Here is a 17,398-nt window from a genome sequence, read left to right on the forward strand (position 1 = left end):
TGTTCTGTTTACCAGACTGTCGGCTGGCTCGGACTTGGCCAGTTTCATCACATCTGTAGCACTTACGGGCGGCCTGGCACTCAGAGGTGCTCAGTAGATTTGTTGGGGAGCCACATTAACCCCTTAATTGCTTAATTGATTAATTTGATGCTGTGATAGATATTATGAGTTAAGATGCAAGCAGTCTTATTTAGAGTGGAATTTTCAGAAAGACAGAGAAAAAAATAAACTGATCACAGCAGACCTGCATGAGGGATAAGCAGGCGATAAGAAAGAAGAAAATGATGGCGTCACTTGGCCACCTTCAGAGGTCAGTTCTGAAGCCTCCTCTGCCCTCCTGGTCAGACTGAGTTACTCTTTTATCCAGGGTCTCATCACATATGGTCCTTGCTTCTGCTATAAATCTTGTCATAACGGATTGTAATGAGTGGAGAATGTGCCTTTTCTCTCTGCTAGAGTAAATTTTCCAAAACTGTGATGTCTTAGATACGTTTGTATCCTTAGCTTGTGATGCATAGTAGGTACTCAGTACCTCCTAAAAGGATAAATGGGTGGATGAAGGGATGGGTGGATGGATCGATGAACTGTAAGAATATAGGGATCTTTGCCTAATGAGATGGCCCAGGGAACAGAGTAAAAAGATTCAGAAATGGTAGCGTTAGAAGAAAGAAGAAATGAGAAGATGAAGGTAATGAGGTGAACAGGAAGCACTCAATTAGCTCTGAATCCAGTGCAAATACTCTGCATCTTTGTGCTGTTAGACTTTGGTTGTCAGGCTAAGATGAAGAGGCTTTGAAGCTGGAATACATGTAAGAAGACCTCCTGACGGCTGCAGGAACATGGGCTCAGCACTGAACCTCCTTTTCCTGGGGTTACTGAGTAAATAAAAACAAATAAAAAATTGCAGGTTGCCAGAGAGACAAAATTACAGGGTTTCAAAATGCCTTAGGTACCAAAAAAGGCAATCTCGCCCTTGAAAATGTCAAGCGTGAGCAGCTCTGTGTTCGCCCCACCTCTTGGGTATCCTGCGTTATGAGCCCTGATGCTTTATCAGCACCAACGTTCTAATTATATATTCTTAGATCAACATCTTTGAGAAAAAGACATTGCATGCTTGTACAGGGCATCAGGAAAAAGCTGTGGAAGTTGCTAAGCTTTTCCAGTTTCATTTATTTAACTCCATTTATTCACTGAGTATCTGAGTCTAAGTGAGATTTCTGGAAGACCTCTGTTAGAAACACCCAGTAACTGTGAAGCTGGAGAAGAATAATTCCATATGTGTTAAAGGTGGATAATTGATGCACGCTGAGGGCTTAGTTGCTTCCGTTGTGTCGGACTCTTTGCAACCCTATAGACTGTGGCCCGCCAGGCTCCTCTGTCCATGGGATTCTCCAGACGAAAATACTGGACCCATATCTATCTCCTGGGACTCCTGCATTTCAGGCTTTACCGCTAAGCTACGGGGGAAGCCCTGGGTAGTTGATACACAGGTTTTAATATTTTTCATCATATACAGTCTTTAGTTTTATCATGTTTTAATAAGCTTTCAGTAAGTCTGAATTTGCCTATTTATATTCAATAACTCATGAATCAAATCTCTGGCAGGTGTCAGCTACTATCAGAGGAAAAATAATGAAAACAAGTAACAGTCTTTTGCACCCCAGGGATTTAGTCTCTTGAGGGCAGTATAGAAAAGACTCAGTCTTAACTCTTTGGAAGGAAAGGTGCTATGTACGGAGTTAAAAACAGAGTCACAAAGGGCTTTGCTGAAATGCTGTCTGGAGTTTTATTAATAAGTTAAGACCTTTAATGGATAAACTGTTGAGAAGGAGCTCTTGGTTCTAAGGAAACACTCTTGACTGGAGTATGAAATGCGAATTCTTTTGATTCCATGCTATGGCAGCAGACGTCCATAGCAGTGGAATTCCAAGTGGCTCAGTGGTAAAGAATCCGCCTGCTGATGCAGAAGACACAAGAAATTTGGGTTCAATCCCTGGGTTGGGAAGCTCCCCTGGAGGAGGACATGGCAACCCACTGCAGTATTCTTGCCTGGGAAATCCCATGGACAGAGGAGCCTGGGGGGCTACAGTCCATAGAATTGCAAAGAGTCAGGCATGACTGAGTGACTGGGCACACGCGTGAACGTAATGAAAACAAGCTGCAACAGATTCACAGATATGCTCAAGACGAATTGGTAACTGCCAGAACCAGGTTAGGGAGTAGTGCGTTCTCTAGACTCGAGACAGATAGACGGGGGAGGGGAGAATCTTTTTCAACAGCAGAGAGAATCTTGAAGACTGGATAAGGAATTTTTATCAGTGACCCAAATGGGAGAGGAGGCAGAATCTCCTTTTTCTTTTTAACTCTTTCTGTTGACATATTGCTTGAACATTAAAGCATGTATGTTTCTATACAGTAAAAGAAATTAACGCAAAAATACTATGAACTATGTTTTTATTAGAAGCTTAAATTCCAAGTGTTTTAATCACTTTCCTGTTCTATCCCAGAGACTATAGCCCCCCAGGCTCCTCTGGTTCATGGGATTTCCCCAGCAAGAATCCTGGAGTGGGTTGCCATCCCTTTCTCCAGGGGATCTTCCTGACCCAGGGATTGAACTTGTGTCTCCTGCCCTGGCAGGTGGACTCTTTACTGCTGAGCCACCAGGGAAGCTTAAAAATTAGGCTGTCTTCTAATTGCTAATTTTCAGTCAGTTCAGTTCAGTCGCTCAGTCGTGTCCGACTCTTTGCGACCCCATGAATTGCAGCATGCCAGGCCTCCCTGTCCATCACCAACTCCCGGAGTTCACTCAGACTTTCGTTCATTGAATCAGTGATGCCATCCAGCCATCTCATCCTCTGTCGTTCCCTTCTCCTCCTGCCCCCAATCCCTCCCAGCATCAGAGTCTTTTCCAATGAGTCAACTCTTCGCATGAGGTGGTCAAAGTGCTGGAGTTTCAGCTTTAGCATCAGCCCTTCCAAAGACATCCCAGGGCTGATCTCCTTCAGAATGGGCTGGTTGGATCTCAGAAATTTATCCTGTAGTCCCCATTTCCAATGTTGTCAATCTAATGGGTTATCAGTCAGTTTGAAGTTTTCCTACAACTCTCTGATCCTCTGTTTATTTATTTAGTCATTTTCCTCTCTGTTTCATGTCATATAGTTTTTACCGCCTTTAAGTCACTGATCTTGTCTTCTATAATATCTAGTCTGCTTTTTCTTTCTACTGTCCATAGATTCAGTTTTCCTTTCTTTTATAAGCTTCTTTCCTTGTAAGCTAGTACAGAAGGGGAGCAAATTCCTCACCAGTTGAGTTCCACCTCCCAACTTCCATAATTGGCACTAAAGTTTTCTGTATGTAGAAAAGAAATTTGATTTATTGCAATAGTATATTTTCCTTTTTTCTTTCTTTCTTTCTTTTTTTTTTTTTAGTGTGCTCGGTATGATAATGTCTTCATCGCAGAGATCCTGATTGACAGAGGGGCCGATGTCAACCACCAGGATGAAGACTTCTGGACACCGATGCACATTGCCTGTGCGTGCGACAACCCTGACGTTGTCCTGCTGCTTATATTAGTAAGTAAAGCGATTCAGTTTGTTACCATTTGAAGAGATTTGATGGCATAGAGAAGTCTAGGTACTTAACTAAGTACCCAGACGTAGAAAAGTCTACGTACTTAACTAATACTCTTTCATAGTATGTGATACTTCAGTTGAGAAAAAAATGTGTGTTTATGTCAGCACTTATTGCCTGGAATTACAAGATGATTAAGAGACTGAGGTTGTGGGTCACTGTATAGTTAGTAAAACAATTTGTGTAGATATCATACCAAACTGAACTCCTCTCACCTTTTTCTTGGAAACTGTATGCCTTGATACCTCACAAGTCAGAGCTAACTAAATAGTTTGATGATTGTTGTCTTCTCTCTCAATTCATTTTCCTAATGTTCAGCCCAGCTGGGCATATGATAGTAAGGATATATGGTTTATATTGAATCTTCTTTTGTTAAAATCTAGCAAAGAGGTATCTACAACATTTGTGTTTACAGGAAAGTGAAAACTTTAAATATAAAATCACTGGAATTATTTGCTGTCATTGTCTTCAGTTATAGCTCAGACATAGACATGGATCCTTACACATACTGTTATTACTTTAGAATGGAATCCTTTCTGACTGGTTTATCTCTAACAAAGATTTTAAGAAATTATGCAGGATTGTTAGAATGCATACTAGAATATAAGAGTCAGAATGAATGATTTTGCTTTTTCGCTTTATTAATAAAAGTCATACAATTCCTTAGTGATTTTCTATTATGTACCTGGCTCTTTACAGAAGCCCTCAAGATTTCACATGCAAGCAAATTGGTACTCAAATATATTAAGCAAGTTGCCATAGTCCAGAAAACATTGTATAGATTTGAACCCAAGATCGTTGTCCAAAGCTGATCCTTTTTCCCATGGGTCTTGGTGCCTGCCCTAACCAATAGCCGCACGCTTGATGGCTAAATATAAAAGAACCATATTGTCCTGCATTTTGAAGACCAGAAGTCTAACATCAAGATGTTGGCAGTGCTTACAGCATTGCCTCTGTGAGCTCCAGGGAAGAACTCTTCTGTGGGTTCCCCTAGCTTCTAGAGACCCCTTGGAATCCTTGGTGTCCTTTGTTGAGAGATGCCCCACCCTCTGGCTCCGTTATCACAGGACCTTCGTTCCTATATCTCTGCATCCAAATACCCCTTTATAAAGACACCAGCCATAGGGTTTAGTGTCTGCCTTAACAGCCTCATCTCACCTTGATCTGCAAAGACCTTGTTTCCACATAAGCTCTGTCACAGATTTTAGGGTTAGGACTTGAATGCATCCTTTTAGAAAACACAATCCCGCCACACCGCTTTCTTCTCCCTTTTTAAGATCATAAGCAGAAGCATTTTAGGATGAAGACTATGGCTGGAGACGTCCTTAATCTTGTAAGAGGTTTAATTTGGCCTAGTTTTGTCTAATTTGTCCCTCAAGAATTTATATATATATATATTTTTTTGTTTTTATAGTAGATGTGTATATCACTGGAAATGTGTTCCTTTCAAATCCTGGAATGTGGCGGCTATAATAAATGAATGAAAAAAGATAAAGGAAATAAGGAGTTGAGCTTGAAATAGAATCATCTGGAGGGTTCATCTACAGGAAAACACACAGTAAGGCACTTAGCTCATTGATAAGAACAAGTCTTCATTTTACAGAAACGTAGCCTAAGAGGACCTGCTCTAGCATGTCAGCATAAAGACTGTAGGGTTTGCTTAGTTGCTTATTATTATAGGAAAATTTAAGACTCATCTCAGAGGAGAATTATATGACCTTTCAAGTGACATTATGAAATCAACTGTGAACTGTTTAGAATTCTCTGTACTCATAGAAGAGCAGGCTAACTTTTTAGAAATCATTTATTCCTCATTTTCCCATGCTTATTTGTTTGTTTTGGGTGCAAGGCATGTGGCATCTTGCTTCCCAGATCAAGGATCGAACTCACGCCTTCTGTACTGGGAGCATGGCATCCCAACCACTAGACTGCCAGGACATTCTAATATATATATATATATATATATATATTTTTTTTTTTTTTTTTGGAAAGTTCAACCACTGAATGACTTGAGTGATGTTGAACTTTGATTTTATAAGAACAAGATAGAAAGTTAGATTCATAGCTTTTCCGGTTTTCCTATGTTTCAATTTATTTTTTTTCCTGAATATTAGTTGAGAGATTCAGTCACTTTTTCAAGCCCTGTTTCCAATTATTTCCTCTGATTGTGATTAGTTATGCCAAACCTTTGCCAGAATAGGCTTTCTATTTCTGTTTCATTCATGCAGAACGCCTGTGGTTATTCTGAGAACCCCATATTCATGTGACTGTGCTTGAATGCTTAAAATCCTTCTCTCATTTCCTCAATGTATACTGCTGGATGAAGACTTTCTTGAGTTCAGAGAGCTTGTCAGCCCTTATTTCACTGCCTGCCAGGATTTCCTTCCTGCCTTCATTCTGGAACATCTATTTCTTACTTCTGATGGAAAAGGGTAGTAGGATCTGACTTCTTTACAGAGTCTGCACTTAGTCCTGGTCTAGGCATCTCATATGATGCTGACAGTTTAAACTTTTACAGACAGCCAGGGGAAGGGCTTGATAATGGCAGGGTTGTGATTTGAAGGCACAGCAACTGTAACCACACGCAGAAGACTCCCCTTCAGCATATGGAGACCGTGGTCTCGAGCAGCATGGCTGTCGGAAATGTCACTGATGGACCAGAAGTCGAAAATCACCCCAACCACCCTGAGGGCAGGGATGAAGCATGATTATAACCGGAGCAAGAACGGGTACATTTGGTGTCAATATAGAAGGCACACAATAATTATAGAAATAAGTTAGACGTATAGTGGTGAATTAGTTAGGTCTTCCATGTGAGTTTTTGCATATCTGAGGAAATATATGTGAGCCTTGTTCCTATTGAGGTTTAACAGTATCTTCCAAGGAAAATCAAGAAGCTCTGGCACCAATGCCATTTCCCAAATTCTTTGCTCAGAAAAAGAAGGACAATCTGAAGAAGTACTAAATTGTTGTCTCGACGGGGGACACCCTCTTCATGTCATTGTCAGACTCTGTGATAGCTCCATTTTGATGAGAAGGATTTCTCGACACTCCTTTTGGGGCTCTTTTATTGTATTCCCCTATTCTTTGGCATTTTCTCCCACTTGCTGCTACAATCATCAGCACATTAAATGACTTCTTTTAAAATAATTCCATAGTGATTTGCTGACTTTGTTTCCCAGACTTTAAGAAACTTCTCTGTTCAGTTCAGTTCAGTTCAGTTCAATTCAGTTGCTCAGTCGTGTCCGACTCTTTGTGACCCCATGAATCGCAGCACTCCAGGCCTCCCTGTCCATCACCAACTCCCAGAGTTCACTCAGACTTTCATTCATTGAATCAGTGATGCCATCCAGCAATCTCATCCTCCATCGTCCCCTTCTCCTCCCGCCCCCAATCCCTCCCAGCATCAGAGTCTTTTCCAATGAGTCAACTCTTCACATGAGGTGGCCAAAGTACTGAAGCTTCAGCTGTAGCATCATTCCTTCCAAAGAACACCCAGGGCTGATCTCCTTCAGAATGGACTGGTTGGATCTCCTTGCAGTCCAAGGGACTCTCAAGAGTCTTCTCCAACACCACAGTTCAAAAGCATCAATTCTTTGGCGCTCAGCCTTCTTCACAGTCCAACTCTCACATCCATGCATGACCACTGGAAAAACCATAGCCTTGACTAGACGGACCTTAGTCGGCAAAGTAATGTCTCTGCTTTTGTTTTTGTTTTTTTTTTTTTTAGTTTCTTATTTTTTAAATTTTAAAAACTTTAATTCTTACATGCATTCCCAAACATGAACCCCCTCCCACCTCCCTCCCCATAACATCCTTCTGGGTCATCCCCATGCACCAGCCCCAAGCATGCTGCATCCTGCGTCAGACATAGACTGGCAATTCAATTCACATGATAGTATACATGTTAGAATGTCATTCTCCCAAATCATCCCACCCTCTCCCTCTCCCTCTGAGTCCAAAAGTCCGTTATACACATCTGTGTCTCTTTCCCTGTCTTGCATACAGGGTCGTCATTGCCATCTTCCTAAATTCCATATATATGTGTTAGTATACTGTATTGGTGTTTTTCTTTCTGGCTTACTTCACTCTGTATAATTGGCTCCAGTTTCATCCATCTCATCAGAACTGATTCAAATGAGTTCTTTTTAACAGCTGAGTAATACTCCATTGTGTATATGTACCACCGCTTTCTTATCCATTCATCTGCTGATGGACATCTAGGTTGTTTCCATGTCCTGGCTATTATAAACAGTGCTTCGATGAACATTGGGGTACATGTGTCTCTTTCAATTCTGGTTTCCTCGGTGTGTATGCCCAGAAGAGGGATTGCTGGGTCATAAGGTAGTTCTATTTGCAATTTTTAAGGAATCTCCACACTGTTCTCCATAGTGGCTGTACTAGTTTGCATTCCCACCAACAGTGTAGGAGGGTTCCTTTTCTCCACACCCTCTCCAGCATTTATTGCTTGCAGATTTTTGGATCGCAGCCATTCTGACTGGTGTGAAGTGGTACCTCATTGTGGTTTTGATTTGCATTTCTCTAATAATGAGTGATGTTGAGCATCTTTTCATGTGTTTGTTAGCCATCCGTATGTCTTCTTTGGAGAAATGTCTATTTAGTTCTTTGGCCCATTTTTTGATAGGGTCGTTTATTTTTCTGGAGTTGAGCTGCATAAGTTGCTTGTATATTTTTGAGATTAGTTGTTTGTCAGTTGCTTCATTTGCTATTATTTTCTCCCATTCAGAAGGCTGTCTTTTCACCTTGCTTATATTTTCCTTGGTTGTGCAGAAGCTTTTAATTTTAATTAGATCCCATTTGTTTATTTTTGCTTTTATTTCCAGCATTCTGGGAGGTGGATCATAGAGGATCCTGCTGTGATTTATGTCTGAGAGTGTTTTGCCTATGTTCTCCTCTAGGAGTTTTATAGTTTCTGATCTTACATTTAGATCTTTAATCCATTTTGAGTTTATTTTTGTGTGCGGTGTTAGAAAGTGATCTAGTTTCATTCTTTTACAAGTGGTTGACCAGTTTTCCCAGCACCACTTGTTAAAGAGATTGTCTTTACTCCATTGTATATTCTTGCCTCCTTTGTCAAAGATAAGGTGTCCATATGTGTGTGGATTTATCTCTGGGCTTTCTATTTTGTTCCATTGATCTGTATGTCTGTCTTTGTGCCAGTACCATACTGTAATGTCTCTGCTTTTGAATATGCTGTCTAGGTTGGTCATAACTTTCCTTTCACAGAGTAAGTGTCTTTTAATTTCATGGCTGCAGTCACCATCTGCAGACATATCTGATTTATGGCACGTTTTATTAGTGCATCTATGGGTTGAATGTGTACTTGTAAGCGTCAGAATCTGCTCTGCCTCTTGTCTGTGGAGAGAGGAACAATAGACTTTTCTGTGCTATTTCGTACCATGGTGTCTTAATAGCATTGCTCAGTGTCCACTTCTTCGCTGACATGACTTTGGATTACAGGGTTGCATTTATCTGAGGCATGCTAGATCTTAATTTTCACGTTTAATTTTTTGCTGTGGCCACAGTTGCTAAGCTGCTCTGTCCTATTAGCAATCCTAAAACTGTGACCAGCCTGTCCATTTTAGCAGCCCATTGCATTTTGAACCGTAAGAAACAAATTATTTTTTATAGCAGAGTTAATCATTTTAAATGGAAAATAATTTGAGTTAAGCACTATAAAATATGCTTCTACTGGGGGAAAATGATTACCTATGCTCCTGAATAGTCATCTCAGATTTTTTTTCTTGGGGAGAAAAAGCTTTGATTCTTCACTTGTCTTGGATCTGTTTAATAAACCTTACTCTAAAGGGTGTCTATTATGCGTAATGTCAAGAAATGACTAATAGATAACTGAGGATAAAGCGTTATTTAATAGTTTTATTTTTCAGGGGATGACAGGGAATGTTGAATTGCTGAATCCTTACTGTTAAATTTTCCCAGGATATCTTGCAACATATTTTCATTCCCTGAAATCATGAAGTGTAGGAGATACCAGCACATGGATAGTCATTTAGTGAGTGAGACTAATACTATACTTGTTTCAATAATAATGAAACAGTAGTATTTCAGTAAGGGTATACTATCATTGTGGAGAAGGCAATGGCAACCCACTCCAGTGTTCTTGCCTGGAGAATCCCATGGACAGGGGAGCCTGGTGGGCTACCGTCTATGGGGTCGCACAGAGTTGGACACGACTGAGGCGACTTAGCAGCAGCAGCAGCATACTATCATTGTGTCACTCCAGTAACAGAGGGCTGATTCCCTGAAATTGCCCTGTATGTTTCCTCCACCCTTGGCCTTTGGTGTTTGCATATCTCATGTGAGCAGTGTCTCTGCCTGCAGGAAGTAGAATGTCACACACTGTTCAATGGGGAAAGCGGGACTAGATCATTTTAATGGGCAACCGCTGGAACCTAGCAGCTCTGCTGTCACTGAAATAGCAAATGATGTTTCAGAACACATACTGCCTGCTCCGTGTTAGGTGGCTGAAGTCGATGTGCGCTGTGCTCAGTCGCGACCCCATGGACTGTAGCCTGCCAGGCTCTTCTGCCCATGGACGTTTCCAGGCAAGAATACTAGAGTGGATTGCCCTTTTCTCCCCCAGAGATCTCCCTGACCCAGGGATTAAACCTCTGCCTCTTGCGTCTCCTGCACTGGCAGGAGGATTCTTCACCGCTGTACCGCCTGGAGAGCCTGGCCAAGTTGATAGACCGAAATTAAATCATCCCAAGACTTCATTCATTCATTACTTAGACTATTTCCAGGTTAAATCTTAGTACACAGTTTTCTATATTTGTTTAATTATAAATTGGGCTTCCCTGGTGTGTCAGAGTTCAAAGCATCTGCCTGCAATGTGGGAGACCTGGGTTCTATCCCTGGGTCAGGAAGATCCCCTGGAGAAGGAAACGGCAACCCACTCCAGTATTCCTGCCTGGAGAATCCCATGGACAGAGGAGCTTGGTGGGCTACAGTCCACGGGGTCGCAAAGAGTTGGACACAACTGAGTGACTTCACTTAAGTAAATTACCCTTTCCATCACTTTGATCTGTTAAATATTAGAACACAAGGTACCCTGCCATTTCATGACATTTTATTTCTCCCTAGAAAATGAGCTAAAGCCCAACAGTTCATGATACGCCTTGGTTTCCAGTAGGAACTGGGCAGAACATATGAGTATCACTCAACTCTTTATGTAAATGATGACACACAGGCCAGAGTTAATATTTTTTTCAGAGGTTGGTCTTGCTTTCAGCTTTTCTGAGAAAATTGAAGTTTTCAGGCTTTAATACCTTCAACTTCCTACTAAAAACTGTACTGATTTTTTCCTAAATATTCCCCGGCTTTCTTCCACCCTTAGAGAGGTGTTTGTTCTCTTTTATAAGCTAATTCCTTCCACATCCTCTTCAGAGTCTATGAGTTGCTCCTTCTCCAGAGATTTCTCTATCATCATTTATGGGGCTTTCATTTCCATAGTCATCCTTGTATCCTTTCCCTTTAACTTCTTTCATGGTTATGTTCTAGTCCATACCATTTCTGTCCTTTATCGAGCCCATCTTTGCATGAAAAGTTCCCTTGGCATCTCTAATTTTCTTGAAGAGATCTCTAGTCTTTCCCATTCTATTGTTTCCTCTATTTCTTTGCAGTCATCGCTGAGGAAGGCTTTCCTGCCTCTCCTTGCTATTCTTCGGAACTCTGCATTCAAATGGGTACATCTTTCCTTTTCTTCTTTGCCTTTAGCTTCTCCTCTTTTCTCAGACATTTGTAAGGCCTCCTCAGGCAGCCATTTTGCTTTTTTGCATTTTTTTCCATGGGGATGGTCTTGATCCCTGCCTCCTGTACAATGTCACAAACCTCTGTCCATAGATCCTCAGGCACTCTGTCTATCAGATCTAGTCCCTTGAATCTATTTCTCACTTTCACTGTATAATTGTAAGGGATTTCATTTAGGTCATACCTGAATAGTCTCATGGTTTTCCCCACTTTCTTCAATTTAAGTCTGATTTTGGCAATAAGGAGTTTATGATCTGAGCCACACAGCTCCTGGACATGTTTTTGCTGACTGTATAGAGCTTCTCCATCTTTGGCTGCAAAGAATATAATCAATCTGATTTCCGTGTTGGCCATCTGGTGATGTCCATGAGTAGAGTCTTCTCTTGTGTTGTTGGAAGACGGTGTTTGCTATGGCCAGTGCATTTTCTTGGCAAAACTCAATTAGTCTTTTCCTTGCTTCATTCCGTATTCCAAGGCCAAATTTGCATGTTACTCCAGGTATCTCTTGACTTCCTACTTTTGCATGCCAGTCCCCTATAGTGAGAAGGACATCTTTTTTGGGCATTAGTAATAGAAGGTCTTGTAGGTCTTCATAGAACCATTCAACTTCAGCTTTGTCAGCATTACTGGTCAGGGCATAGACTTGGATTACTATGATATTGAACTGTTTGCTTTGGAAATGAACAGAGATCATTCTGTCATTTTTGAGACTGCATCCAAGTACTGCATTTCAAACTTTTTTGTTGACCATGATGGCTACTCCATTTCTTCTAAGGGATTCTTGCCCACAGTAGTAGATATCATGGTCATCTAAGTTAAATTCACCCATTCCAGTCTATTTTAGTTCTCTGATTCCTAAAATGTCAATGTTCACTCTTGCCATCTCCTGTTTTACCACTTCCAATTTACTTTGATTCGTGGACCTAACATTTAATTCATGGATCTAACATTTAGGTTCCTATGCAGTATTGCTCTTTACAGCATTGGACTTTACTTCCATCACCAGTCACAACCACAGCTGGGTGTTGCTTTTGCTTTGGCTCCATCTTTTCATTCTTTCTGGAGTTATTTCTCCACTGATCTCCAGTAGCATATTGGCACCTACTGACCTGGGGAGTTCGTCTTTCAGTAGCCTATCTTTTTGCCTTTTCATACTGTTCATGGGGTTCCCAAGGCAAGAATACTGAAGTGGTTTGCCATTCCCTTCTCCAGTGGACCCCATTCTGTCAGACCTCTTCACCGTGGGAACATTTCATGCAAAGATGGGCACAATAAAGGACAGAAATGGTATGGACCTAGCAGAAGTAGAAGATATTAAGAAGAGGTGGCAAGAATACACAGAAGAACTGTACAAAAAAGATCTTCATGAGCCAGATAATCATGATGGTGTGATCACACACCTAGAGCTAGACATCCTGGAATGCAGAGTCAAGTGGGCCTTAGGAAGCATCACTACAAACAAAGCTAGTGGAGGTGATGGAATTCCAGTGGAGCTGTTTCAAATCCTAAAAGACGATGCTGTGAAAGTACTGCACTCAATTTGCCAGCAAATTTGGAAAACTCAGCAGTGGCCACAGGACTGGAAAAGGTCAGTTTTCATTCCAATTCCAAAGAAAAGCAATGCCAAAGAATGCTCAAACTACCGCACAATTGCACTCATCTCACACGCTAGTGAAGTAATGCTCAAAATTCTCCAAGCCAGGCTTCAACAGTACGTGAACTGTGAACTTCCAGATGTTCAAGCTGGTTTTAGAAAAGGCAGAGAAACCAGAGATCAAATTGCCAACATCTGTTCGATTGCTGAGAAAGCAAGAGAATTACAGAAAAACATCTATTCCTGCTTTATTGACTATGCCAAGGCTTTTAACTGTGTGGATCCCAACAAACTGTGTAAAATTCTTAAAGAGATGGAAATACCAGACCACCTGACTTGCCTCCCGAAAAATCTGTATGCAGGTCAGGAAGCAACAGTTAGAACTGGATATTGAACAGCAGACTCGTTCTAAATCAGGAAAGTAGTACATCAAGGCTGTATATTGTCACTTTGCTTATTTAACTTCTATGCAAAGTGCATCATTTAAAATGCTGGGCTGGATGAAGTACAAGCTGGAATCAAGATTGCCAGGAGAAATATCATTAACCTCAGATATGACGATGATACCACCCTTATGGCAGAAAGCGAAGAAGAACTAAAGAGCTTCTTGATGAAACTGAAAGAGGAGAGTGAAAAAGTTGGTTTAAAACTCAACATTCAGAAAAGGAAGATCATGGCATCCAGTCCCATCATTTCATGGCAAATAGATTTAGAAACAATGGAAATAGTGAGAAACTTTATTTTGGGGGGCTCCAAAATCACTGCAGATGGTGGCTGCAGCCATGAAATTAAAAGATGCTTGCTCCTTGGAATAAAAACTATGACCAACCTAGACAGCGTATTAAAAATCAGAGACATTACTTTACCAGCAAAAGTCTGTCTAGTCAAAGCTATGGTTTTTCCAGTAGTCATGTATGGATTTGAGAGTTGGACTATAAAGAAAGCTGAGCACCAAAGAATTGATGCTTTTGAACTGTGGTGTTGGAGAAGACTCTTGAGAGTCCCTTGAACTGCAAGGAGATCCAACCAGTCCATCCTAAAGATCAGTCCTGAATATTCATTGGAGGGATTGATGCTGAAGGTGAAACTCCAATACTTTGGCCACCGATGTGAAGAAATGACTCACTGGAAAAGACCCTGATGCGGGAAAAATTGAAGGTGGGAGAATAAGGGGACGACAGAGGATGAGATGGCTGGATGGCATCACTGACTCGATGGACATGAGTTTGAGTAAGCTCCGGAAGTTGGTGATGGACAGGGAAGCCTGACATGCTGCAGTCCGTGGGATCCCAAAGTGTCAGATATGACTGAGTGACTGAAGTCACTGACTGATGTTCCAGTACATTCCATTAGTTAAAAAAAAAAAAAAAAAACAGAAAAACAAAAGAATACAAAATTGATCAAACTTCTTTCCTTGGATGGTCACCCTGTTATCCTTCTTGTGTTCATAGTCAAACTTCTCTGAAGGACAGTGTACTTTTCCTGACCCTAATTTATGGCCCCCATCACCCCATCTAGGTGACATGATTTCTCTCCACTCAAGCCCCTCAAATGGCCCTTTGATAAGAATGCTTTGACATCCCTGTGATGGGGTCAGTGGACATATTTCATGGTTTATCCAACTTAATGTATATTTCACTAGGTTTAAAAGCAAGTTTGTCAAGCAAGGAAATGGGGTAAATATTCAATATTTTTTACTCACGTTTGTATTCTTTGTGCTAATCAGAGTACAAATTCGAAGACAGCTACTCTGGGTATAAGCCCTTTTAGTGACTATTGATTAATAATAAATTTTTTCTTTTTTTGGTTTTATTGTGGTATACTTGACAGATAATCCTGTATGTATTTTACAACATGATGAATTAAGTCTGTTTTGTACAATGACTACAACAATCAAGTAAGTGAACACATCCATCATCTCACGTGGTCTTTCCTGGTAGCTCAGCTGGTAAAGAATCCTCCTGCAATTCAGGGGACCTGGTTCAGTTCCTGAGTTGGGAAGATCCCCTGGAGAAGGGATCAGCTACCCACTCCAGTATTCTTGGGCTTCCCTGGTGATTCAGTTGGTGAAGAATCTGCCTGCAATGCGGGAGACCTGGGTTTAATCCCTGGGTTGGGAAGATCCCCTGGAGGATGGAAAGGTTACCCATTCCAACATTCTTGACTGAAGAATTCCCTGGACTGTATACTCCATGGGGTCACAAAGAGTTGGACACGACTAAGCAACTTTCACTTTCATCTCACATAGTTAGCAATAATTTTTTTTGGGGGGGAGTGAGATGCTTAAAATCTGTTCTCTTAGCGAAATTCAGGTGTGCAATATATATTATGAACTGTAGTCGCTGTAGCGTGCGTTCACTCCTGGGGCTTATTCATCTTAGAACTAAAGGCTGCTGCCATCTCATTAGCATCTCCCATTCCGTCTGCCCTCCAGCCCTTGGGAACCGCTGTTCTATTTTCTGTTTCTGTTCATCTGAATTTTTTGGTTGTTCTTAAGTTGTGTTTTTCTAAGTCTATTGCTACCTTGACTTTCTCAACAGTAGAGTTGATGGTATAAGTATCTTATCTAGAGTGAAAACACTTGCTCATTTTAAACAGTGATTAAGACCATAAAAGTAAATTTCAGAAAACGAGCAAAGTGTCATTAATAAAAAAACACACACGGACGATTTCTGGTTTCAGCTCAGATATACTAGGAATTTGTCATTCCTGTCCTTGAGAGAAGAAAAAGGTTGAATGAACTAAAAATCAGTATCTTTTCTTGGACCCATCAGAGAACTGAAGTTGCCAGGAATATGTTTCAACCTCGAAATCTGGGCCACAGGTGAATCCAGCCAATTAGAGCTTGATATCAGGTTGAAATTTTTATTTGAAAAAATATATGAATTTTTAGAGGAAAATAATTTTGTCCAACAAGTATTAAAATATTTAATGTTTGGTTCTAAAATAAGTACATTGATTATTAAATATGTCAAACATTAAAGTGCATCAAATAATTAAGTATATCAAAAAGGTTGATATAAAGGATGTAAGGAATGGGACATTATACCAGTATAATAAATCAAATGCATGATAAGAGAGGCTTAACAACAATAAAGCATAATCCTGCTATTTTGGAATATTATATGTTTTTGCATTAGTTAAATGTCATTTTTCTCTTTAGAGTTACTTCTTTTCAGGAATGGCTTTATTGATTTATCCGTTATCCAAAAATATTACTAGGCTTCTACAAGGAATTTACACTTTGTAATAGCCTTAACTCATTTATAGTTAAAGAAGCGAAATGGATTTTGAAATAGGTGTTAAGTAAAAGCAGGATCCTGGAAATTCATTAGTTTTTTAAAATCTAAGATAATATAGAACCTATTGGAATGCCTAAGTCTGCCCCTGTAGCCTTCCTACACTCTTAAATTACATTTCTGAAAATAAGTCCCCTTTGGGCCATCAGAATAAACCTATAAAATGATACTTAGCTGGAAAAGAATCAGGGTCTCCATCCACTTGCACACCTCTTACATTTAATGACCTGAATGGTTACTATAAAATATCTTCAAAAAACCGGCGCTGTATTTTGAGAGCTGTCAGATGTTACACAGCTGATGCTATCTGCGTATTCGTGTTACAGACATCACATCAGCTTCTTGGACAGTTGCTGTATTTGTGTTGTAAATTATCAGCAATGGAAGCATCCGCAAGGATTTTTTTATAGAAGTTAGTGTGTCCTGGCAGAATTGTGCTGTCTTCCCTCCATGGTGTAGCATAAAAAAAAAGGTAAAGAAAATATCTTAAGAACTTTCTTGGGAAGGCTGCTTCTTTCAGTGTTTACCTTAGCGCTAGTTACACATGTTCTGAGCCCTCAGATCGCATCCAGACATTTAACGGAACGGAAATGCCATATCCTGAATCCTGTGATTTGGCACCTTGACTTTCTATCCACCTTGTGCTCTTTCTCATTTCATACCCTGGAAGCTGCTGACCAGGGTCCCGTGCACATCTGTCTAATTGTGTGTCCTCTGGCTAGAGCTTGTTTGTGAGTGTGTATTTTGGTTCAGTACCAATGGCTTGTATACAGCACACTTCCGTGTGTTGTTCAGGATTGCTCAGTTTTGAGGCTGACTTCCATACAGTCCGTTCATCTGAGAAGAGGGTGAGTTCACACCCCTGTGCCTGAGCAAGGGCAGGAATGCTGCTCTTTGGACTTCAGTCACCAGAGCTCGCTGTTCCACGCTCCGACTCCAGGAGGAGAACAGACTCGGCGGGCTCACTTGCCGTCTGGTGTGGGTGGCAGTTATCAGTGATTTTCTATTCGGTTCAGAACTCATCCCAGGAAGCTGAGTCTGTAGTGTTTGCTAGTAAATCAAGCTCCACAAAATCAGAAATTTC

The 17,398-nt window shown here is 40.7% G+C and overlaps 1 protein-coding gene across 1 annotated transcript in view; it reads left to right on the forward strand.

Annotated features, from left to right (window-relative positions):
• Nucleotides 1-17,398, forward strand: part of MYO16 (myosin XVI) — a 527,889-nt gene that overhangs the window by 172,444 nt on the left and 338,047 nt on the right. Inside the window, exon 4 of the mRNA XM_042255055.2 lies at nt 3,429-3,572. Within this exon, the coding sequence (XP_042110989.1) occupies nt 3,429-3,572 (144 nt within the window). The remainder of the gene's footprint in view (nt 1-3,428; nt 3,573-17,398) is intronic.

The sequence above is a fragment of the Ovis aries genome, chromosome 10 (genome assembly GCF_016772045.2).
Source record: "Ovis aries strain OAR_USU_Benz2616 breed Rambouillet chromosome 10, ARS-UI_Ramb_v3.0, whole genome shotgun sequence".
NCBI lineage: Eukaryota > Metazoa > Chordata > Mammalia > Artiodactyla > Bovidae > Ovis > Ovis aries.